This window comes from Saccoglossus kowalevskii, chromosome 10 (genome assembly GCF_978046115.1).
Source record: "Saccoglossus kowalevskii chromosome 10, keSacKowa6.1, whole genome shotgun sequence".
NCBI classification, from domain to species: domain Eukaryota; kingdom Metazoa; phylum Hemichordata; class Enteropneusta; family Harrimaniidae; genus Saccoglossus; species Saccoglossus kowalevskii.
This window is the reverse complement of record NC_140650.1, coordinates 5,014,830-5,040,360: the sequence shown is the minus strand read 5'-3', so window position 1 is coordinate 5,040,360 and position 25,531 is coordinate 5,014,830. Positions and strand designations below refer to the sequence as shown.

Genomic DNA, 25,531 nt, shown 5'->3' with positions numbered 1-25,531 from the left:
ATCTTTTTATACATCGTCTTCCTACAAAAAATCTCTAGTCTGTAACTTGAATACGAAAATAACATGTTTTTTTGTTTATTGTGAAACTTGATTCATCGAAGCAAAATGAGTGCAAACAACATATCATAAGTTACATAATGATAAATCCATAACTTATTTATTTATTTATTTATTTATTTATTTATTTATTTATTTATTTATTTATTTATTTATTTATTTATTTATTTATTTATTTATTTATTTATTTATTTATTTATTTATTTTTTTATTTATTTATTTATTTATTTATTTATTTATTTATTTATTTATTTATTTATTTATTTATTTATTTATTTATTTATTTACTTATTTATTTATTTGGTTAGCCTGCTATATTTATTTTATTCTAGTCTAAAGAGAAATTAAATATTGAATTCGCACCTAGACTATACCAATGCACATACTGATCGAATAATATACTTACTCGTTCAGTAAATTGTTTTGAAAACAAGTGGGCTTGTAATGTCATTTAAAAACTAAAGAAAACGATAATTGCTGAAACATTTAGATTATTGAAATTGAATTTAAACATTATTAATATTGAATATTTATAAAATACAATGCTGTTTGGAAATGTTGTAATGCTTTAATTCAATTCCAGTTCATCTAAACTTTTTTTTTTTAAAAACATACCACTTTTCATCTTGCGTTGTTGAATTAAAATTGATTGTTGAATATGTCGCAAACTATGTTTATATACAGTGTGTAGCACTGTGTAGCCTTCGATACTTGTCGTCGTGTATTATACAGTGAAGTCAGCTGGCTCGGCATGAAAGATGTACTGTTTCCCCAATCACGCGCATGTTCAATCCCATTCATTGAAAGGGATTTGTAGCTATTTTCTCGCGCACTAATCTCTTAATTGAAACTCATTGGTAATCAGGTTATTGCAATTGATATTTGTCTGATTAAATGCTGGCCGACATCGCTGTAAATCACCGTCCTTACAATAGAATAATTCATCGCACCGACATCGCATCGTGCTAGATTATCGACTCATCGTTCATCTATTCTATGACATCATTGCATGATGTGTTGAGATGTGTGAGAGACATTTTACTCTGTGTCGGATTTCACTTGTCAATTTCAATTCGATTGAATAAAACGCCGCGCGTGCCGCTGAAGATACTCGGATATCAATTGTTCTGTAATGGTGTATAATATTTTTTTTCAGAATTAATTTAATTAAACTGATTATAAAAAGGACGGCACATAAATGTCACGACTCGTTGATTTACTCATAACTCACGACTACTGAATGTGTTTTGAATCTTATTTAAATCATCATGCAGAAACAACTATAAATTATTTGGAAATTTGTGAGCCGAGAAACAGGCAGAACGCGTATCCGGACTTGAATTCTGTGAACGCTTAAAATAGATATGATCGGAAAGCATGGTAGTAGATTTAGAAAACAGCCTCGCTGTGTTTTATTTATAAAGTGATTACTTTATTGACAAAACGTCTGTGAAGTGTACATTTGTTGTTGTTAAAAGGACAGTGACCACGCACGGCATCCTATGAATTGGAAGATGGAGCGTAGTCATCAATTATTGTAATTCACAATATGTCCGTCTGTGGTATGGCGCCACCTAGCTGCCAGGTTAATTAAGGGGGTCAAGGCGAGGATAGGACGCATACGCGCACCAACTTGACGAGGCGAATCCACCTTAGGCAACTAGGAAAACTATTCATCAGTCGTTTTATCTGTTGGGTCGCCCATTATATTGTCTATAAATGAGATTCGATTTACTTTTCATGTCAAAATCCATTAAAGAAATATTGCCAAACTAAACGGCATGTTACATGTTTATGTGTTTTGTTCCGGTGTCCCTTGAGTTGAACGGAGAAGACATGCTTGACTATACGAATGAAAATAACATCTCTGTTCTACGAAGTTTCTTCCAATGAGAGCGCCGATCGCGATTACAATAATACAAATATAAGAATATAATATTTCTGAAGACCACTGGGAAAAGATATTGCAAGAAAACAAAATACAACTAATTATAATCCGTCAAAATAGCACAAACGCGCCATTGAAATGTTAAATCTCTGTGGATTGAGTGAAACCATCCGATCAATATTCTGTCACCGCTGTATGCTTCGATGAGTTGTCATACTTGACGAAATAGTTTTTATCGAATTTTACATTTTTTCTCATTTCAACCTTTTTTTAAATCGAATATAAATTAATATAATTTTACAGAACAGTTGCTTTCAGTGCAAACATCGTTATATTTAGACACCGTTATAAAGTTGCAATAATCACATCGAAATATTCTCTCATTTGAAAGTAGCGATCTCTGAAATCTTACATCGGAATGATAAAGCATTCAGTAATCATTGTTTAGTTAATATGCAAAGTAAATATGAAATCAAAGAATGAAATATGGAAATAACATTTATGGTGATGGTAAATTCATACCTATATCGTCAGACTCAATTCAATTTAATGATAACATGTGTCTGTGAAAAAATGCGCTGCGAAAAAACGAGCTGTTCAAAGAGAGTCTAACCTGTTCATCACAAGTTCCCTGTTTTAATCACAAACTCACGAAGTAGCCTGCACTTTCCTTCAGAAGATTGGGACAAAAATAGCAATTTTTTGAGCAAAAACTGAAAAATTGTGCATATTTTGTTTGTTGGCTCTAAAATTAGGGTTCATTTCTAGAAATATTGAAGAACATGATAAAAAAAGTATATAAATATTTGGGGGGGGGAATCTCTGGTGGTGAAAAGGTTAAACATACACGGAGAGGAGACATATTTAATGATTCGAACTAGATATATATTTTCATTTCATATGATACCTAGTCCCCAACTTGAAACACAAATCACAGTGATTCTGTAACGCCATACTGTTCACATGCTAATTAATATATGTTGAATGGAAAAAAAAGTCGATAAATGATAAATTTGTCAGTAATCGGCATTGATTTTGTTTACATGTTTGGTAATACTCTATTGTTATTTTACGAATGATATAATTGTGGGTGCAAATGACAATAAAAATACAACTTAGTTGTGGCGAAAAATATACTGTATGTTTTTTGCACCCTATAAGAACACAATACTCTGCAGACTAGCGATTTGATTCTATTTATGCCCTGGGTGGTTCCTGCAAGTCACAAGTGTCGGTATAGCAACATCGTGGCTCATCATTTTGGCAACCCCGGGGATGACGATGCCCCCAAACCTCACTTGGCAGTGTAAACAAGCTGCGTTTTAAGGCATAGTTGGTTAAGAGTTAAAAGACGCACCCGCTCAGCTGTGACCGGTAAAAGTATGATTAAATTCGGTAGTGGGGCTTTTCAGAGAATATGAAACCACTTCTGCGTATGTAAACATTGTTAATGACACTCGGTATGGCTACAGACAACCATCACTCACTATCATATTTATTCAGTGTAAGATTATATTACAAAAAAGCAATGAAGCCATGGAAAAATATCATTTGTAAATTGTAGCGGAGTCCCCAGGGTCTTCAGAGCAATAATCTCTGTAATAAGTTATGATGACGCTCGGAAGAGGGCTTTTAACTTGCGTAAACAACGGTTAAATGTGAGTTATGACATTTGACCTTCCATGGGAAGAGATAAAACACTGTAGAAAATGAACCCCATTATTAAATGTATCAGTTTTACTGTAAACATCAACGGCCATTTAACTACAGATATGTTCATATGTGTCATGGCGTCTGTCATGGCTTACATATAGCAAGGCGACAACTATTAACTACAAACGAAAAAATTCTAACTATTAAAGGTGCACGTCATGATCCAACAACGCCTGCAGACATGGAATAAAATAAACATTAAAATATAGTTATATTGAAGCGGAAAATGTGACTTATATAAATCATGCTAACGTCAGACATATAATATAACAATAAATACAGCGAACGACAACTAAGTACGCCGCAGAGTTAGTTTGCCGCAGGTTATCCCATAACCTATTGGAGACGACTCCAACAGACCTGTATACAAAGGGGACAAAGATTAAATATACTGAGATATATAATTCTAGTTTTCTAAACTAGCATTTGAATTATATTGTAAAAATAACATGGTACCTGGTGACGTGTATTATATTGTAGAAATAACATGGTACCTGGTGACGTGTATTATATTGTAGAAATAACATGGTACCTGGTGACGTGTATTATATTGTAGAAATAACATGGTACCTGGTGACGTGTATTATATTGTAGAAATAACATGGTACCTGGTACCTGGTGACGTGTATTATATTGTAGAAATAACATGGTACCTGGTGACGTGTATTATATTGTAGAAATAACATGGTACCTGGTGACGTGTATTATATTGTAGAAATAACATGGTACATGGTACCTGGTGACGTGTATTATATTGTAGAAATAACATGGTACCTGGTGACATGTATTATATTGTAGAAATAACATGGTACCTGGTGACGTGTATTATATTATTGCAATTAATATAGAATAACTTATGATCAACCAGTAATAGGGTGATTTGATATCTGGAGTCAACTGTTCGATTTGCTCGACGAGTATCATAAACAGGAAATACAAACTAAAAAATATGGTGGCCCATTAGAAACTCTGGGAGGGACGATGGCAGAGAAACAGTGCATTTTTTCCTTTGTTTTTTCGCAATGAATTTGCTGTAATGTTTATTTACTAACTCATTCTTTTACTAACTAACTCACTTTACTACTCACCCCTTCCCTTGGAGGACATGGATGAGAGTTCTCTAAAAAACAAACATGCAATCATACCACAAACAACACAAACGATGCGTTCCTTAAACGAATTTGCCAACATTTAACAAACATTGAATACTATATATATGAGCATATGGCTCACAAGAACAGGAAGATTATTATCGTTCACCATGTTCTACACCTGTCCTATTCAACGCCCTCACCCAACCAATCGCCAAACGATACTTTATAGGGGTAGTGGTTTGTTATGTTTGCTGGACCGAAAGATGTCTACACACGCATTAAATTAGTATACAAATACAATTCGTAGATGTAAGAAGGGCGCAGGAAATACGCGGTGATAATTGGTGTACCGAAATTTCTACTTAGTGATTTCCAAATCCATTGCCATAAATTTATATAAGAAGACTAATTACACGCGACACCCTCCTCAGATGACGTCATACGCGTGAAACCCCCTTAGAGGACGTCATATATATGTTGCCAGTTTTCAATGATTATCACATAATGTCTCACGCCACATGTGACACACAGGTAAGTACATATAATTTCCCACGCCACATGTGACACACAGGTAAGTACATATAATTTCCCACGCCACATGTGACACACAGGTAAGTACATATAATGTCCCACGTCACACAGGTAAGTACACATAATGTCCCACGTCACATGAGTTACACAGGTAAGTACACATAATGTCCCACGCCACACGAGCCACACAGGTAAGTACACATAATGTCCCACGCCACATTGAGCCACACAGGTAAGTACACATAATGCCCCCACGTCACACAGATAAGTACACATAATGTCCCACGCCACATGAGCCACACAGGTAAGTACATATAATGTCATACGCCACATGAGTCACACAGGTAAGTACACATAATGTCCCACGCCACATGTGACACACGGGTAAGTACATATAATGTCCCGCGCCACATGAGCCACACAGGTAAGTACACATAATGTCACACGCCACATGAGTCACACAGGTAAGTACACATAATGTCCCACGCCACATAAGTCACACAGGTAAGTACATATAATGTCACACGCCACATGAGTCACACAGGTAAGTACATATAATGTCACACGCCACATGAGCCACACAGGTAAGTACACATAATGTCCCACGTCACATAAGTCACACAGGTAAGTACACATAATGTCCCACGCCACATGAGCCACACAGGTAAGTACACATAATGTCCCACACCACATGGGTCACACAGGTAAGTACACATAATGTCCCACGTCACACAGTTAAATACACATAATGCCCAACACTACATGAAATGCACATAATGCCCCACGCCACATGAATCACGCAGATAAGTACACATAATGTCCAACGTCACACAGATAAGTACACATAATGCCCAACACCACAAGAGTTACACGGGTAAGTACAACTAATGTCCTACGCCACACGATTCACACAGGTCCCCAAATCACTGTTTTTGTCAAGTTTTAAAAGGCTACGATTTCCTTGAATATAACGGCTCAGTTGAAATCGCAAACATTGTAGTTTAAGTAGTTTAATTCCCCTCCCCATATGATTCATACGTGTAATTCAAATAATGTAACATGTGCGGGTATACGCGTTGTTATTAGACCACATTGTATGTGAATATGGTGGTAGAACCAATACTACTATAAAAGCATCTCACTTAAGTAGTCTATCACGGTGTCCCGATGAAAAGGGAAACATTATGGTAGTCGCCGATGTTTGGCAGATAACTTTGTCTGAAGATACTCACTTAATTACAGCAAAGCATAGCTGACAATTTTAAATCTTAATTGATACACCATTTATCATTTCCATTTGCTGGCTTTAATGCACCACGTTGGGATTAGAGGGACATTTCATCTTGCTAATAGCTACTGTCGGCTTTCGCAAAAACACAGCCCACTACTGCGGCAGTCACTTAGATGTTCAAAACCAACATTTTTGTCAGGGGAAATATAACGTACAAATAAAAGGTAATCAGAGCGGACATGCAGGATGAAAGAAAAAAAGCTTGGACACTGAGTCCGGTGCTTGCACCGACCCACGAGGTTTCCGTCTTGAGATCATGTGCACAGCGCCCTCAATGGGCACCGTCAGCATGCAATGAACTATTCTCGTTTTCAGCGAATTATAGACAGTGTGATATGGCTTATAGGCATACGCTATCCAAAAAGACATATTTAAACTGCTAGATATTTTTAATTCAGTTTTGGGCAACATTCGAAATATTATATGATTCCATATTTATTAAAAGTTCCAAACACCGACAACACCGGCGGGTTAGTATCGTTTGTTGATTTTTAATTTCAACTTCAGCATGTGTGTAGTTCGTTATTTGGGACACGGATGCAAATGTCCATAAACATCAACGGTAACAATGGTACACATTGATATCGCACTTTCGTCGAAATACTATCAGGGGTTTGTCCAAACGTTTGCGAGCGCATCGAAAACATTACTTAATCAAGTATTATTATTGTCTTCTCACAGTGTTGTACATTCCCAATTCAAGGCTGATAGCGACAACATTTAAGGTACATTTGATTATTAGTGCACTCACAACACATGACTAAATGGGGAGCGGTCCGAATATGCTCCAAACTAAGTTCAACTTACCACGTCGTTTTTTGTTTTGTTTTCCACAGAGTGCATTGACAGTCCCATTTCCAATCATATAATACTCATACATCGATTACTAATATTATGATTTGGAACTGCCTTTATTTTTAAAAGGGAATGGCAGCCGGTTGAAAGATTCCCTAAAGACTGTGGGGGAGACATATGCGATGTCGATGTACACATCAGATACCAGTATTAATATGGCTTATCGCAAATAGTCTCCCCGTAGCATGCACCCAGGGGAGATGTAACATTCGTAGATATCACTGGATTCTTATTCAATACTTTATTTTTTCATTTTTTTTCCAGAGCAAAATCCTTTCTGCTTATATAAATAACATATGATGTGGCCGTTGTCGATGAACGTAATATTGCTGACTGGTTTCAATGCTGGTGTGTCACCCTGTTATGTATATACATTGGCCACCAAGCCGTTATTTTATTAATTCGTTTTAAGTATCGATGCATTCCGATATTACAACCTATGGACAGCTATTTTCTTCGCATATTCGGCGATAATAGTCTGTTTTCTTTGTATAACTCAGGAACTATACGATGACAGATTATAATTATTCTCTAAGATTTAGTTAACTAAAATAAATACCATGAGCGGACTTGAATAATAGTTCATCCAACGTAAGCTCAGCTAAGTAGCCAGTTAAATAGTCATTGTTAAGAACCGAAGCATCGGAAACTATGCTTAACGAATGATGATGCCTCAGCCCCCGCTGCATTTTATGCCACGCGATGAGTCACCGCTAAAAGCTATTTAATGTCGATCTATAGCTCGACTCATCTTTTTTTACGCCTAGCAGCTTGCCTGCAGTGGACAAACGCATCTCAGTTTGCCATCTTATTCGATTTAAGTTGAATTTTATGGCATTAGCGAATATCAAAAAGCCTGAAAGCCCGCTACTTGTAGCTAATCTAAACAAATTAATGGAGTTTGGGGTATTGATTGTGTATACCAGACACAAATTGGTCCACTGGGGGAGTAATGTATCGACCAAGTAATCGCCAGGTCTCCTGTGTAAAACATCTTGTGTTCACTAATGACACACAGATTGATAACAATATTTAGCCAATTTTCTGCTTAATATAAACTTTGTGTATAATTCTCCAGACAGTTCCATCGCCGCCGTTACCCATCATGATACGCGTAGGTAATAATTACAGCGAATATAAACTAAACAAGGCAGAGTGGACGGATACTACGTACGTTGTGTGGCTTACATCGTGCGGCACTGACGCCGGTAAATAAAGGTATAAGGTGCACTGGCTGCCTTGATAGGCACCTATAACCTAAAATCAGTCAAATTGTCAATGTTCTCCTGAATAAATTATTTCTCGATATTCTACAATGTTTAAAAAGCCAGAAAGTCGTTGCAATGTTTTCAGAAATATAGTAATGCTAGTAAAAGGAAGTTAATTATAGTTATACCCATCTTTCAGTGATCCTAGTTCGGAATTAAAAACCTCGAACAGCGATACGTTCAATGTTTCACGATAACTGCGTTATACGACGCCGTGACAAGGAAACAGCAGGACGTCGACTCATACCGTTTTTTTTAACCGCCAGTGGTTTTTAATTCGCAACCATACACATAGTTTCGTGGTCACACGCGTTGTTCATATTTTTAAAACGTATACTCATATTTTTATGTTTGCTTTCAGCAAAAAGTCTAAGCGTTAGAATTCCCGTATGAGCATATCCACTCATGATACAAAGAGACTGAGTAAAAAAACGATTCTTCTAGTTCTCATTGAATATAGGGGTCTTTAAGATCAACATTTAGTGACTAGAATAATTGAAACAATTGTTATAATAGGAAATATATTAGATATCAGCTTAATTGAGAAAGAATCGTCTATATATCGGCAAATGTTAACTACAGCTTGTATCGGTTGGCTATGCGGTGAATATTGTACTACAATCATCGCGTCAGATTCCGGGTGGCATATACTTTATTTTATTGACAAACTTATCTTTCCAGTTAACGTGAAATTTGAAATAACAAAAGAAACCTAAAAAAAGACAAAAATGTTTTCTTCAAGTAATAAAATAATTAAACGAACCTCCTTACGTTCTATGTACGAACAGATATCTTCGGACATTTGTTTCGTATGCTGTTGATTTGAATTAGGGGACTGAGTGGACAGACGTTGTCAGACGTCATCAATTTTAGAAAGCACGGATATTGAAATGACTGCATTGCAAGATAACATTCCCTGTGCCAAAGCCGATGAGATGCTTTTAAACGGACATCTTTATATATCATTTCGATGAACGAGACATTCTTAAAAGTAATCAAAGACGAATCTCTCTTCTCTTTTAGGGGCTTTTATAGATGTCAGACGGCATGAATCAGCTGGTATACTATCTACACCAATTTGCAATCAGTATCGCCTCCGAATCTCAGTTCGTAAACGTAGAACAGCTGATACAGTAACAACTGTTAGCTATGCACGTTGAACGCGTCTAACAAGATCACTTACAGATAAACCAGCTTATCACTATCTTAAGCAAATTACAATCATTTGTAAAAAAAACTTTATCTAAAAAGCAATGTCATTGGTAATTTTTTTTCGTTCACTGACTGAAAGACACTTTCCGTCGTATTTCCGTATTAATGAACTTTTTTGTAGGATTGATTAGTGATGTTCACCTCGCTACTCAGTGCTGGAACTCGATGTTACTGTTCAACAGTCAGTAGGCATGGAACAAATTGAGAAGATGCTGATTTACATAGTGGATGGTCTCGGGAGAGAATCGGGAATGATATATAGGGTAATAACAAGTAAACAGAAAAGATTCTCCATTTGAGTCGGGAAATACTAAGGTTTGGCTGGTGCCTCGGGCGTACAAACACACCGATGCAATCTGAACAACTATCAGAGACGCATGTACAAAATATTAGCAATAGCCTTGGTTGGTTTCACCGGTGTCGCCTTTCATGGCGAATAATTGATGTCCCCCATTCACCGTCCCGCATTACTGTGAGAGATCACCTTTGTATTCAGTACACCAGGCAGAACTAAGTGAAGGAAAATTACCCTGTCTGTGGTCTCGAGTCTTGGCGAAAATTACACAGGATTGCAAATTAAACCAAATTAGAACTCCTCTTTGAAGGAATGTGAAGCAACCGCCAAGACGAAACGCGCGCACAAAAAAACCTGGCGCTGGCGACACTATTTTAACGATGCGTACCATTCACAACCGCCCCCCCCCTCCCCATTTATGCACAGATGCGGCGCTACACCGTGTACCCGTAGAATGGATGCTTTTTAGATGTATACATGGATAATGAAGAGAGAACAGTGCCATGATCTTTTTAGTCGGGACCTTTATTAAGAAGTTAAACGCCTCTTCTGTTGTCCCATCCGTGTGCTAAAGTGTTTGTTTTTTTACATCGTGCATTTGTCGAAACAATCGGTGCAAGGGATAGGGGTGCCCATTCACAATAATACAACGCACAAAGCGGTTCGCTTCTAAACATTGTAATGAATGATACATTATATGCATGTGTGGGATCGCTAACTAAAACAGACTTTATAATGTCAAACCTTTTGGTGGGAACAACAATCAAACCTATAAAAGCTTGTCTTTTAATGTTCCCATCACCGAAGATTCATTTGGAGTCACCCCAATTAATTAGGCATCTTAACACCTCGGAGAATGGCGAAGGATCATCAACAAAACACAGTTATTTCGTACATCCATCAAAACAGAATGGGCGGAGCAACATCTCATAGTTAACAGTTTCTTTTAATTTGATTTGAAACGAGCACTGGGGCAAGAAGAAATCTGTCAATATTGATGAGTCGGCTGAGGAAAGAGTGGAATATGGCGCGTAGCATGAGCGTCAATAAATAACTTGACATGTTTACGTTACTTGTATTAAGAAGAGTTAAACCAGCCAAGAGAAATCACTGTTTAACGTTCAACAAATTGACGTGTTATATCCATCATAGCCATCTAAATAAACTGTACTTGGAGGGAAAACTTTGGAGGTTGCGAGATCCTGTTTCCTGGTCATATCGTTTCAGTCAGTGTCTTAAGGGCAGCAACATATCTTGGCAAACGTCCCGACAAGAATCTATTACTAGTAGTTCATATCTTGGAGTAATGAATCAATAAACAAACTAAGGTTACAGAATTGTTAACAGTCTGGTAACAGAAATATTCTTTTTTCGATGGTTTTTCTGGTGAAAATAACATGAATCAATTTTATTCCGGGTTCCTTTTCACTCGTGTCCACACCGCAAGTGTTATTGTGTAGTGTGTTCACCGTAGATTCGATTTCGCCAATTGACGCCATAATGTAAAGTAAAATAGAGTACATTGGATACAACTCTGCGGCTAGACGTATTGGTGGCTACATGGTCTATCCACTGTGTCGTGTTCCCTTCTGTACTTACACATGGGACGTGTTAACAAGGTGTTTATTATTGCGAACACTGATGATCGCTAGATGTGACGAAACTCAGCCCTGACTGCCAAGTAAACATGTCAATCTAACGTTGCTGACCCAAGCTAGAAAACACACGTGCTTGCCACACACAGAGAAAAGTTTTCAGTCGTTAAGTTCATTTCAACGAAGTCTGCATCATTTTATGGGCTTTGAATTCACAATGTACAAGGCAGAAACGCACGCCATAAATCAGGGTGGTCATCTCCCCTATCGGAAGAACGCCGCGCACAAATCATCGACAAACTGTTGATTAACTACACATTCATGGGCACTTTTCACAGCATTATATATTATGGTTGGTTGTGAAATATATAAATAACAGTAATCTGTAGACGGTCTACAACGCGGACTGTTTTACATATTAAATTCTAGCTCGACACTAACTTACAAATAGACGTACACAGCCGGACTGGATATATACACTAAATTCTAACTAACTCGTCCCTAACTCAAAAAGAAACGTACACGATCGGACTGGACATACACACTAAATTCCAACTACTAGTAACTCGTCCCTAACTCAAAAAGAAACGTACACGATCGGGCTGGATGTACACACTAAATTCCAACTACTAGTAACTCGTCCCTAACTCAAAAAGAAACGTGCACGATCGGACTGGATATACACACTAAATTCCAACTACTAGTAACTCGTCCCTATATCAAAAAGAAACGTACACGATCGGGCTGGACATACACACTAAATTTCAACTACTAGTAACTCGTCCCTAACTCAAAAAGAAACGTACACGATCGGGCTGGATGTACACACTAAATTCCAACTACTAGTAACTCGTCCCTAACTCAAAAAGAAACGTACACAATCGGGCTGGATATATACACTAAATTCTAACTAACTCGTCCCTAACTCAAAAAGAAACGTACACGATCGGACTGGACATACACACTAAATTCCAACTACTAGTAACTCGTCCCTAACTCAAAAAGAAACGTACACGATCGGACTGGATATATACACTAAATTCTAACTAACTCGTCCCTAACTCAAAAAGAAACGTACACGATCGGGCTGGACATACACACTAAATTCCAACTACTAGTAACTCGTCCCTAACTCAAAAAGAAACGTACACGATCGGACTGGATATATACACTAAATTCTAACTAACTTGTCCCTAACTCAAAAAGAAACGTACACGATCGGGCTGGATATTCACACTAAATTCTAACTAACTTGTCCCTAACTCAAAAAGAAACGTACACGATCGGACTGGACATACACACTAAATTCCAACTACTAGTAACTCGTCCCTAACTCAAAAAGAAACGTACACGATCGGACTGGACATACACACTAAATTCCAACTACTAGTAACTCGTCCCTAACTCAAAAAGAAACGTACACGATCGGACTGGATATACACACTAAATTCTAACTAACTCGTCCCTAACTCAATAAGAAACGTACACGATCGGACTGGACATACACACTAAATTCCAACTACTAGTAACTCGTCCCTAACTCAAAAAGAAACGTACACGATCGGACTGGATATATACACTAAATTCTAACTAACTCGTCCCTAACTCAAAAAGAAACGTACACGATCGGGCTGGACATACACACTAAATTCCAACTACTAGTAACTCGTCCCTAACTCAAAAAGAAACGTACACGATCGGACTGGATATATACACTAAATTCTAACTAACTTGTCCCTAACTCAAAAAGAAACGTACACGATCGGGCTGGATATTCACACTAAATTCTAACTAACTTGTCCCTAACTCAAAAAGAAACGTACACGATCGGGCTGGATATACACACTAAATTCCAACTACTAGTAACTCGTTTCTAACTAAAAAAAGAAACGTACACGATCGGACTGGATATACACACTAAATTCTAACTAACTTGTCCCTAACTCAAAAAGAAACGTACACGATCGGGCTGGATATACACACTAAATTCCAACTACTAGTAACTCGTTTCTAACTAAAAAAGAAACGTACACGATCGGCAGGATATACACACTAAACTCGAAATACTAGTAACTCGTCCCTCAACTCAAAAAGAAACGTACACGATCGGGCTGGACATACACACTAAATTCCAACTACTAGTAACTCGTTTCTAACTAAAAAAGAAACGTACACGATCGGGCTGGACATACACACTAAATTCCAACTACTAGTAACTCGTTTCTAACTCAAAAAGAAACGTACACGATCGGGCTGGACATACACACTAAATTCCAACTACTAGTAACTCGTTTCTAACTAAAAAAAGAAACGTACACGATCGGGCTGGACATACACACTAAATTCGAACTACTAGTAACTCGTTTCTAACTCAAAAAGAAACGTACACGATCGGGCTGGATATACACACTAAATTCGAAATACTAGTAACTCGTTCCTCAACTCAAAAAGAAACGTACACGATCGGGCTGGACATACACACTAAATTCCAACTACTAGTAACTCGTTTCTAACTAAAAAAGAAACGTACACAATCGGGCTGGACATACACACTAAATTCCAACTACTAGTAACTCGTTTCTAACTAAAACAGAAACGTACACGATCGGGCTGGACATACACACTAAATTCCAACTACTAGTAACTCGTCTCTAACTCAAAAAGAAACGTACACGATCGGGCTGGATATACACACTAAATTCGAAATACTAGTAACTCGTCCCTCAACTCAAAAAGAAACGTACACGATCGGGCTGGACATACACACTAAATTCCAACTACTAGTAACTCGTTTCTAACTAAAACAGAAACGTACACGATCGGGCTGGACATACACACTAAATTCCAACTACTAGTAACTCGTTTCTAACTCAAAAAGAAACGTACACGATCGGGCTGGATATACACACTAAATTCGAAATACTAGTAACTCGTCCCTCAACTCAAAAAGAAACGTACACGATCGGGCTGGATATACACACTAAATTCGAAATACTAGTAACTCGTCCCTAACTCAAAAAGAAACGTACGCGGTCGGGATGGATATACACATCCAATTAAAAGTCGTTCTAACTCACAAAGACACGGACACGATCGAGCTAGACACACTAAATTCGAACTAACTCGTCTCCAACTTACAACAAAACACATACGACGTGACTGAATTTCGCCCAGGTTCTTAACTCACAAAGTGGTAGGAAACCCACACTGTTTCGATGGGCACAACACTATCGGCTTGCTTAAATCATGAAATATTATTTTGTTAAATTCTTCTTTTATGTGACATTGTGATCATGCCAACGTGTATGTTGGAATATGACGTCATAACGGACTACATACGGGAAGACCCTGCAAACATAATAGCCCAAGCCGATTTACAAAGGAATGTAATCAAAATATATAAAGCGAAAAAAAATGCAAACAGTAAAATACACACCCAGTTAGCATCCATACGGCTGGATTAATTGACCAGGTGTACATTTTCATTTTATTTATTGACGGGGTGGCATTTCGTGTAAAACGTCCCAAATCAGAATCATGTAAAAACAAATATATCATATCTGTCAAATTAATTTACCCGCGTCTTCAGAATTCATAGATATGTGTATCAAATTAGATTATTAATCAGATTATTGATTTGTAAACTGAAAATAAATACGTAGATTCCACTTGCCAATTTAAGAATTACTGGTTATTTGCGTTACCGTACATGCAACGTTTGAGGGCGCTGCCGTGTTTTAATACAGTATGCTGACACCCGACGATGATTTTACGAACATTGGAAATATTATACACGTAAAAAAAGTGTCTTTGAGAGATTCTCGATACAATTTTGAATTTTGGTGTATTTAATTTACGCTGATTTTGTGTTAACAATGCGAATGACAAGATTCGATATACATATACCCACCACAGAGCCCCAGATGGCAAATACTGATTCAGCGCTAGACGATGCGTGCTGCTAGTATGTCATACCGCCGCTGTGTGTCAACCGGTTTGATTCGAGGCAGGTGTACCTCGCGTGAAGATCAGAGCAACGGCAGAGTACTCGATGCGTCGTCAACCAACCGTTCAAATCTGTTTCGTGACAACCGCTCCGTACATAATTTAACATCGCCCCGATATTCCATGGCACCCTTGAACTAATAAGTCATCAACAATTACGAGGCATTTAGAACTCGTTGCCGCCGGACTTGTTTAAAATAATTGCCTTTGTTAGTACGATAGAGAAACAACACGCAAAACACGAAAACGGATAGGTCTAAAATAAAAATATTACTTTATCTCAATATTTTCTATGACATTTAATGCTGTTTTATTCAGTGTTATCACGTGTTAAATAACCACATTGTTGCCAACATGTTCTTTTTTATAATTGCATTTTCAATGATAATGACGGGCTCTACACAAATATTGTGATGACACGATATGGCCTATTACAGTATACCTGTGGGCGATCACATCCTAATAGTATAACACCGTGTTCTATAATAATGGCTAATTACAAATCAACTGCTAACTTAATAGTCTTCATTCTAACCAGCATTCAACTAAAAAACGATTTGACGAATGTTTCGTTACCGCCTTCGAGGCCGCTTCGACATATTTTGTTTTACCTGTGACCAGCTTATTTCGAAATAAAACAACATTTCACCATCCGTCACCATGGTGATTCAAACTGTGTTAATAAAATGTGTCTTTCTCTTCATTTTTGTTCACAAAATGATTAGTAATCTTAAATTGTTATTGCAGATGTTGAGATTTCGACCCAAAAAATGACAAAGGTTGGCGATATGGACATCGCTCCATACCCGTTATTGTTTTCGTGTTTGTATTGAAATGGACGATAACGTGTATGCCATGTTAGTTTCAACGAAAAATACAGAGTGACTCATGTCTTATTTGAGCATTCTTGGTAGAAATAAACATTGCTTGGATGTGTTTAAAATGGCGGCAACATGTAATTATTATGGTCTGCTAACACCTGTACCAGGTGTGCAAAAGGATGGTTTGTGACGAAAACGTCACAAAATACAGCGTTTCATCGAAAATATATCATATTTCAGTTACATTCAATGTTTGATTTCATCAATTCATTTAGCTTAAAAAATGTGTCACATCATACGAGAGAATTGTTGTTGTCGATTATTTAGAGAAATGTCCAGAAGAAATGTTGTTAAATGTTTGGAGCAGATTGGCATCGATACACGGGTGAGTTACTGTTCGTGTCGATAACGCAGAACCTTCAAGCCGAGACGCGATGTACACCTAAACAGCCTTAATCGTGAATACAACGGAAATATTATGCTATTAATAAATCAACGAAATATTGAAAATGTAACTGCAAATCTTGTTTACAATTATTGTACGATTACAGCGGTCGGGTTTTGTAAATAAATAAATAAATAAATAAATAAATAAATAAATAAATAAATAAATAAATAAATAAATAAATAAATAAATAAATAAATAAATAAATAAATAAATAAATAAATAAATAAATAAATAAATAAATAAATAAATAAATAAATAAATAAATCGAGCGACATAAACATGACAGAGAATCGTCAGTGACAGGGAGTACTTAATGTCAGGCTGGAATCGCTCGAACTGGAAATAGTGTGGGTGAAGAAACCTGGGGATCGGAGTAAACGACAATCATCCAGAAGTAGAGGTTCGTGGAGACCCGGCACACGAAAATGACGGAGAAAATAGGAGGACGGTGGAATTGTTCGGGCAGACACTGCTTATCCAATATTTCATCTTCCAGTATTTCAACCTCGGGTATTCAAAACGACGGAACTGCCGTTGAAATATCAACGCTGACGAGATATAATTAATTGAACCGGAGGGCACGAAAATAGAAAGCAATCGAGTTGAAAAAATGACGGTTTTATCTGAAGGTCTTAATCATTTGTCCGTGGTACATGACATAACCATTAGCAACTCTGTACTTAGTTTAATTTGATAGCCAGACGCATACGAGTTTTTGATTTAATGAAGACATATCATAACTAATACACATAATATTCATAAAATGAATGGCTTTTTGAAATGCCTACATGGCTACCCCTTTAAGCATCGCTTTCTGATGATGTATTTTACGACTATTACTTGTGGCGTGTGTGAAGCGATCTACGAAGCGAAACTGGGTCGTCGTCGTCGTGTCCGAGGCGATCAACAACACAAGTGTAGTAGTCGTCGTCGCTTTCATGATAACATACATGTAGTTGATGCAATAGGAAAACCGCAATGACTTGAGTATTTATTCAGAAAATCTCCTTTTTAATGAGAACAGAGTCGCTGTGTACGCTTAATCGTTCTTAATTGTACTCTCCCACATGCACTGTCTTTCTTTTGGAGAGAAATAGCTAGCGCAGTAACCACAAAACGAGATCTTGTTACCAGACCCCTGTTGTTTTCAATCGTTTGCTTAATACAATGGCTATTAAATTCGTGAAGAATTAGAATTTATTGTATGGAAGAAAATATGTCAGTTGCCATCGACGTTACAGAAATTGATATATCCTATTCCGGTGGTCGTTATTCTCTGTCAAGTGGCGACGTTTTGTTTAAAACTCTTATTTTTCCTGACAGCAGCCTGTGAATGCTCATTCGGCGTTCATCTGTTGTTGTGGGTTCGACACCATTCTGTCATCTGTTGCGATGATTCGCGATTCGTTTCACACTCATTAGCAAATGAAGGCAGCGTACAATAATCTCATTGTGTAATTAAAACGAGGTTTTGGAATTTAACTTATTGTTTGTCAATATTTCGAAAAAATATGTATATCTAAAAACTGAACTTAACCAACCAAAGGACGAAATAGACAACCTCATTTGGGACTAAAAAATTATTTGTTTCTGATCTGTGACGTTCAAAACATGGCGCGCGTCTCTTATTTACTTGTTTTGTAGGCGTTTGTTTTCGCCCTTTTTGGCAGAAACCCGAAAAGAGTCGCGAATGGCATTTTTGACCCAACAAGTTAAACAGAAACCAGAGTTGATTCCTTTATAACGGTAATTAGTTGCATCCTTATATAGGCAGTAATTTCTAATATATATATAAAGAAAAATACTAACAGAACAAATACCAACAATACAGAAAAAAATTAAAATCAACTGGATGTTTATTTCAAATTCAACCACTCGTTTTAAAAGTTCATTGCATGTTATAGTGAATACAATAAATTGGCAAGATTTGAGCTTTCGTTTAATGTATATGCCGCATTTCACCATAGATCAAAACCATCCGCTGAGCACGCATATAAAACGAAAAGTCGCGGTGGTTGTCAAAAGTCAATGTCTATAAATGCTTATTTCATAAGCAACAGTTCCAATCTTGGGTACCCTGAACTACACGTTGTTTCTTCAAAAACAAACAACTTGCTATCATTTGCTTCAATAATAATATCCTATATATATTTACACCGTTGAATTCGTCTACAGCGTTCCACATTACAATGTTTTGCTGACGTGGTTCTGTTTTAATACAATGTTGTTCCGCCATTGTGTGTTCTGACATTCATTTCTCGCTTTTCCTTGATTGTTTAGTAATGGCGAAGCACAATAGCGAGCACTGGTGAGTTCAACAACAATTATGTAGACAGAAACAAACACAAATCCGTGAATAACCATGATAATAGCGGGAGGAGTTTGCATTAAAAAAATCTAACATGGGGTTAAGATTAAGTGAGTGCAGACCAATCCACATATATTATCCCCCCGTTAAAAAACCATAATATTTCTATAAGAAAATAGTTTAAAAAAAACAACATGAATTCTATTCGTGTATACAATATATATTTCGTTGCAAAAGCATTGCAATATATCTCAAACATTAGTTGTCATTCACAATCTACGAACTACGAACAGTCTATCAAAAAAAACAATCACCTAGTAAAAAAGAACGTGAATTACATCAAAACTGAAATGTTTTGAAATATTTCATTTACCGACATATAAAGTCGTTGAGATAACCGATCAAAACACGGACGATGAATCGCTATGATTTGATTCAATGTTGAGTTCGTAAATACCGCACTGTCAGCATCACGGAATAGTTCACAGCAGAGCAGACGGCGCCCATGCACACCGTGACTGCCTACCAAACACCGTGACTGACTCTGAAAGCGGGAATACAGGATCATGTAGTGATGACACAGAAATTAAACTTAGTGAGTTAAAATTACCCTGGAATGTGATCGATTTTAAAATTACTGAGAAGTAGTTAAAGTAATTATTATTGATGTGGTTATCGTTGTTACATCATATTTAACGTTAGCGGCGGGCGACTGGCGGCTCATTTCGCCTCGTGGATGGGAAACAATGAGGCATCTCGAAACTAAAGGGAGCTTACTTCCGAGTACAGACAGCAGACCGATTAATGATTGGTGACCCGTAAAAAAGACCAAAGACGGGGTTATTGGTTTGAGTGTGATACGAACACTGGGTGGTATATAGAGTACACTTAAAACATCGGTGGCTGCCTCCCTCCCACTCACCTGCAACATAGGACGTAACTACGCTCCCGGCAATTTTAGACTAACAGTTCCAGTCACCCGCCTAAATCTAAGCGCAGAATCCACGACAGCCACAATTTTCAAATATTTGTCTAACATAAACGTGTCGTTACATTTTTTAAGATTTCACACTAACTAGACATTTGTTCCGTTTCGGACGCATTTACATTCAGTTTCGTGCCCTAGTTCCTCGTGGACATTTGAAGCAGTCGTTGAGCATAGATCGCATAAAAACAAGAGGAACAAATATAGAACACAGAATTCCCAATGTAACTATTGGTATTGCTGTCTGGCTGTAATCTGTCTGTTTATACACACATGTGACGGGTGCCGATATAAGTCGTTATCTTAAAGCCGCCTTTCTAATGTAAAATTGTATCATGGAGATAGAGTCCGCCAACATCCTGTCAACCGCCTGACCCGTGTTGACGATGTACACCTAATAATAGGCGTCTGTTGACGATAACATAGTGGACAACGGTGAACGGCGCTGGCGACTGTCAGACTCGAATAGGTTGTCCCGGAATGACTCCTTATCAACCCCGTCCACATACGCGTGTTGACGATAACATAGTGGACAACGGTGAACGGCGTGTCTGAGTACATGGTAATAAAGACAGACTCATCATTCCCTATTTGTTTCTGTATAATGTAATTATATCCACGATATATATAACGGGTCCGAGATAGTCTTACTTAGTACGTAGTCTGGGTACAGTTGGGTGTCGTTTAACGACCTGATTTGCCGTCTATTGTTAAGATAATCATACTGATATTGCTTAGTTTAAGACGAGCAAAAATATGATGAGTTTGGGGATGATATATGTAGATCGGTGACCCATTCATAATAAAAAAATGATGTCAAATAAGAATGTCTTGGCGAGAGTGTCAGTAAAAAGGAAAGCTACTAGCTCTCAGCCGTGTCGTTAGTATGCTACTTTATACCTGGCCCGTCTTGGCAAGACACACCGTACGTTATAATTGGATAGCCGGCATTGAGGGACCTGCAAACTTGACTTATACTTTAAAATATATAAAATAATAAAAGGAAATATACATTCGCCGACAAGTAGTCCATGATTGAAATGTACATGCTAGTTTGAAATCTTATCTGGTTGCCTACATCCAGATAATGCCTGGGTAAGGTACTAAGCTACCTGAAAGCTGGTCGACTGTCCGCTTTCTTTTTAAAAACAGGCTCACTCTCTTTTTCCGAGTCCTCTTCAAAATGACGATCGTTCTCCGAGCCGTCTTCCGCTTCCGACGCATCGCCAGCCATATTTTCCGTTTCTTCTTGTTTCTTTTTTGCTGTGGCCATTTCTGCTGCGTGTCGCTTCCGCCATTTTGTTCTTCTGTTCTGGAACCAGACCTATAATTCCATGTGAAACAATGTGAGAAACCTGTCAATGGTAATATTATTTAATGAATTGGATAGGCCGCTGATTGAAATGAATTGGTTAGCTTTCATTTCTTGAAAACTAGCATATTAGATAGAATGATAATCATAAAAATGAGCCCGTCGAGATATCACCATCAATCATAAAACCAAGGCCTCTAGAAACACATAGCTTTCTCGCCGTGCAAATATCGCCATAAAAATAATGAAAACACGACGGAAGACGTACTTCAATTCATAAATAAATAGTTAGTAGTGAAATTTGTGATATATTTCAAGTAAACAGGATGTTATTAATGCGTTTTTTCGATGTGTTTGCCAATCACTCTGCCATGGCGTTCGTTCTTCTCTCGTTTTTCGTCTTCGTGTACATTGCCATATAAGAATTCGAAGATAGAGTACCATGGTTTTGTTTACAGTCTAAATGACGCTGTTTAATTGCACAAACAGCAGAATAATCTTAGGTTGTTCTATAGTCTACGGTCGTATTATTACATGTGTGGGGGAAATGGTAGTGGTCATAACGTCGTGCCGGGAAACAACCTCTATCTAATCTCAATTTGGTCAAATAAAACAACATCATGTCTTGGAAACGTCAAAATTAACATGGAAATATTATATTGGTAATATACTTTAAGGTCAAAATAATCATCTATTTTATTTTTATAAAATTGTGATGGCTTTGTTAAAGACAGTATATCACAATACGTTCAATTAACAATGAGCCATTGAACTTAAAGAATACAGCCTCTGATCACGGTCGTATAAATATAATTATTTGAATCCACATCGTAGTGGTATCGTATAAGAGTATTTATAAATAAGACGGCTCCACGTATTAGTTTGGATATAACCTATTATTCAAAGATGTTCTCACATGCCGTCATTGCAAATATGTTCTGACAAATGGCGGGGAGTAGACTCGGGACAGAAAACAGAAGCCAGATAGTGTTCGTAATTATGGCATGACAAAAGGATCGGAATCACCCATCGAGTTGGCGACGCCAACGATTTACGCAGGAGTGTGTTTAGTATTTTTACTGTTAAATAGCCGATCTGATCTGCTGCATATTTTTGTACGCTACATAAAGAGCAGGTGGCGAATTGAAAGTGAGGGGAATCTGTACAAGGCTGCAATGGTGCGATATCGAAACTATCTGCCTATTTATGATAACACCCCTGTAATGGATATCCCTTCAAATTAGGCGTGAACTAATGAGTGAACGTCAGGGGCAAATTTAATTAAGCTGTTCTGATTTAATTACATATGAAGGCGACATTTCAAAATAATGTCCCGATGATACCGCGACCAAGCTATCGATCCGAATTCCCAGATCGTTGTTCAGAGTAGCGCTAAATAAAATAACTATAGTCCAAGCCGACAACACCGTGAAGCAATGTATGATATTAGTGATATTAGAGTTATTACAAGAGCGGATGGCGCTGGCGATTTGAGATCGATATGGGGAAACAGTTTAATCAATGGCAATGGATTATACGGTGTATTTAGACGGAATAAATCGTCCTGAGTCGTCGACTTACAGTCGATCAAATGGAAACGCCAACAAAGTGCATCATGTCACGCCGTGGCCTCGGTCGGTCCCTATAAAGTAAGTATGGCGTTGCAGACCCACAACACAGTCTAGTAATACAACAAGCATATACGCAATAACTATCTTGACTTGCAATTTGGAACATTTTCACTGCGGTTATGAAAGCCTGCGCAACTAGCGGTAAAAACGCGCGTTCGAGTTTCGCATACACCTCGAAAATACATATCACGGCAGTGAAACGGGAAATAATAATAAAACGTGACATCGTACCTTCACTTGACTCTCGGACATCCCCAGTGCATAGGCAAGACGTGCTCTTTCGGGACCGGCTAGATATTTCGTCTGTTCGAATGTCTTTTCAAGCGCAAAGATCTGTTGGCCCGAAAATGTTGGGCGTGTGTGTTTGCGTTTGCCATCCTTATCCAGTGACATTACTCCTTGACCAGATGTTGACACTACAATAATTTTGTAACAAGAAACATTGTGAGTGAATTGAACAATTAAAAATAAAATATTATCATCTTAACCATGGACTCACTTCCCTAAATTGATGTAATAACAATACTAGAGTACTAACATCGTGTTGTTATAGAATAGTGTGTGGTGAAGAAGAATGTATTTCCGTTTGGGTGACGTAAGCTGTTCCCGTACTTATGGTAGCCTAAATTCCATAACTGGCTACCCCTGTGTACACGATATTGCACAAAGACCCATCCTATTCACACAGAAACGTTGTTGACCGTGGCTTTGAATAGGTTTATATACCAATTGGTCATTAAACCACTACATACACTGTTGTCGTATGGACACAACATTTTACACTGCTGGGTTTATAGCGTGTTATCCAATTAGTACACAAACACATGAACATATAAACCCCAGTACGCGTAACGTGGCAAACCGTGCGATTCAGTGACGACCGGGCACTGTGTTAATCTAAATTACATGTGTTGAAAGTTTAAGGTCGGGCAATAATAAACGAATATTGATAAAATTGTGTTAACCAAATCGGAAAACATAGTTTTCATTGATAGGCTTTTTGTTTTCCATATTTGTGTGTACCATGTGCCTTACCTGAATGTGGACCCATTTGGCACGGGTAACGCTCTCTGGTCCATGAGTTTAATGAATTCGGGTGCTGTACTGGTGGCATCGAAGGTGTCCAATATAGTGCCGATGTGTGGCTTCCTGGCAGTTCTGGTTTACTAAAACGACTAGCCGCTGAAAAGTACATACCAGCGTTCACAGCAGTGTTAATTCTGGGTACGTTCAGCATCGTGGTTTCAGGTCGACTAAGTATATCGTTTATGCCGTGTGGTGTAGCGACTGGCGACGTGATAAATGGTTTGAGCGCACTGTGACTGCTGTATACTGTAGGAAATTGAAACATTTGGTTCTTTTCGGTCATGTTATGTAGTGCTGCAAGTGGAGGGTTACTCATTACGAACGCACTCGTTCGCTTTTGGTCCATAATGTTGTACGCAGAAAGCATCGAAGTCCGTCGCACCCAGCCCCGCAATCCGTGAAATTAAACCAATAACATAGACAAATCGTGGAGTCACTAATTCCGTACGTGTCAAACTGGTGTCCCGCGGTGGATTGTAACCAACAGAGAAGTGTAGGAGCTCGCTATATGCCGGTAAAGTTTACCAAACACGAGCAGTACTTGTGATAGGATACTACTGATCGAACGTAGGTCGAGTGGCCACTGTCACCAATTCAACTGTGCCCTGTCACTGTACATACGTGATACTATATGGATGGCACATACATAGTCAGTGTCACATCAACCTGGGTGGTAGACTGAATGGTCGAGTGATTAATGCTCTAAATCGATTCAGAGGGGTAGTGGACAGCTAGCAAAAACCCCAAGTACGTGCACTGCGGGGCGGGTTTGATTACCAATATCATCAATCAATTGTTCACTGTGTAATTAATGACGGACGACACGCCCTCTCGGGTCAACTATACTGTCGACTGGTGCATTCCGATTGGTCAAGGGCAGCCAGCTGCTTATTGGAGCAAGAATTGTCGGCACGCCCCCAATAGAGGAAAGGGTGCCCAATAGTTATGATTAGCTAGGTTATTAACTCAATACAGCGGGGAATATATCACACCATAGTTTAAACGACACTCCAATTAAATGGCGACGTTCTGCTAACTCCTCCGTTCGTCGAGAGGTATCAAAGCTGGCCGCTCTTTTCGAATTTGGACAAAAAGTGGCACGGGGGTAAGAAACAGTTTATACAAGTAAAGTTAAA

General features: G+C 38.0%; 1 protein-coding gene across 1 annotated transcript; it reads right to left on the bottom strand.

Annotated features, from left to right (window-relative positions):
• Positions 1–18,911: 18,911 nt before the first annotated feature.
• Positions 18,912–24,973, bottom strand: LOC100313679 (Nkx6-like transcription factor). Its single transcript, NM_001168138.1, is given in 3 exon segments — positions 18,912–21,690; positions 23,541–23,725; positions 24,345–24,973. Coding segments are annotated over 3 exon segments (819 nt in total). The 5' UTR covers positions 24,763–24,973; the 3' UTR covers positions 18,912–21,474.
• Between the last annotated feature and the right edge of the window lie 558 nt (positions 24,974–25,531).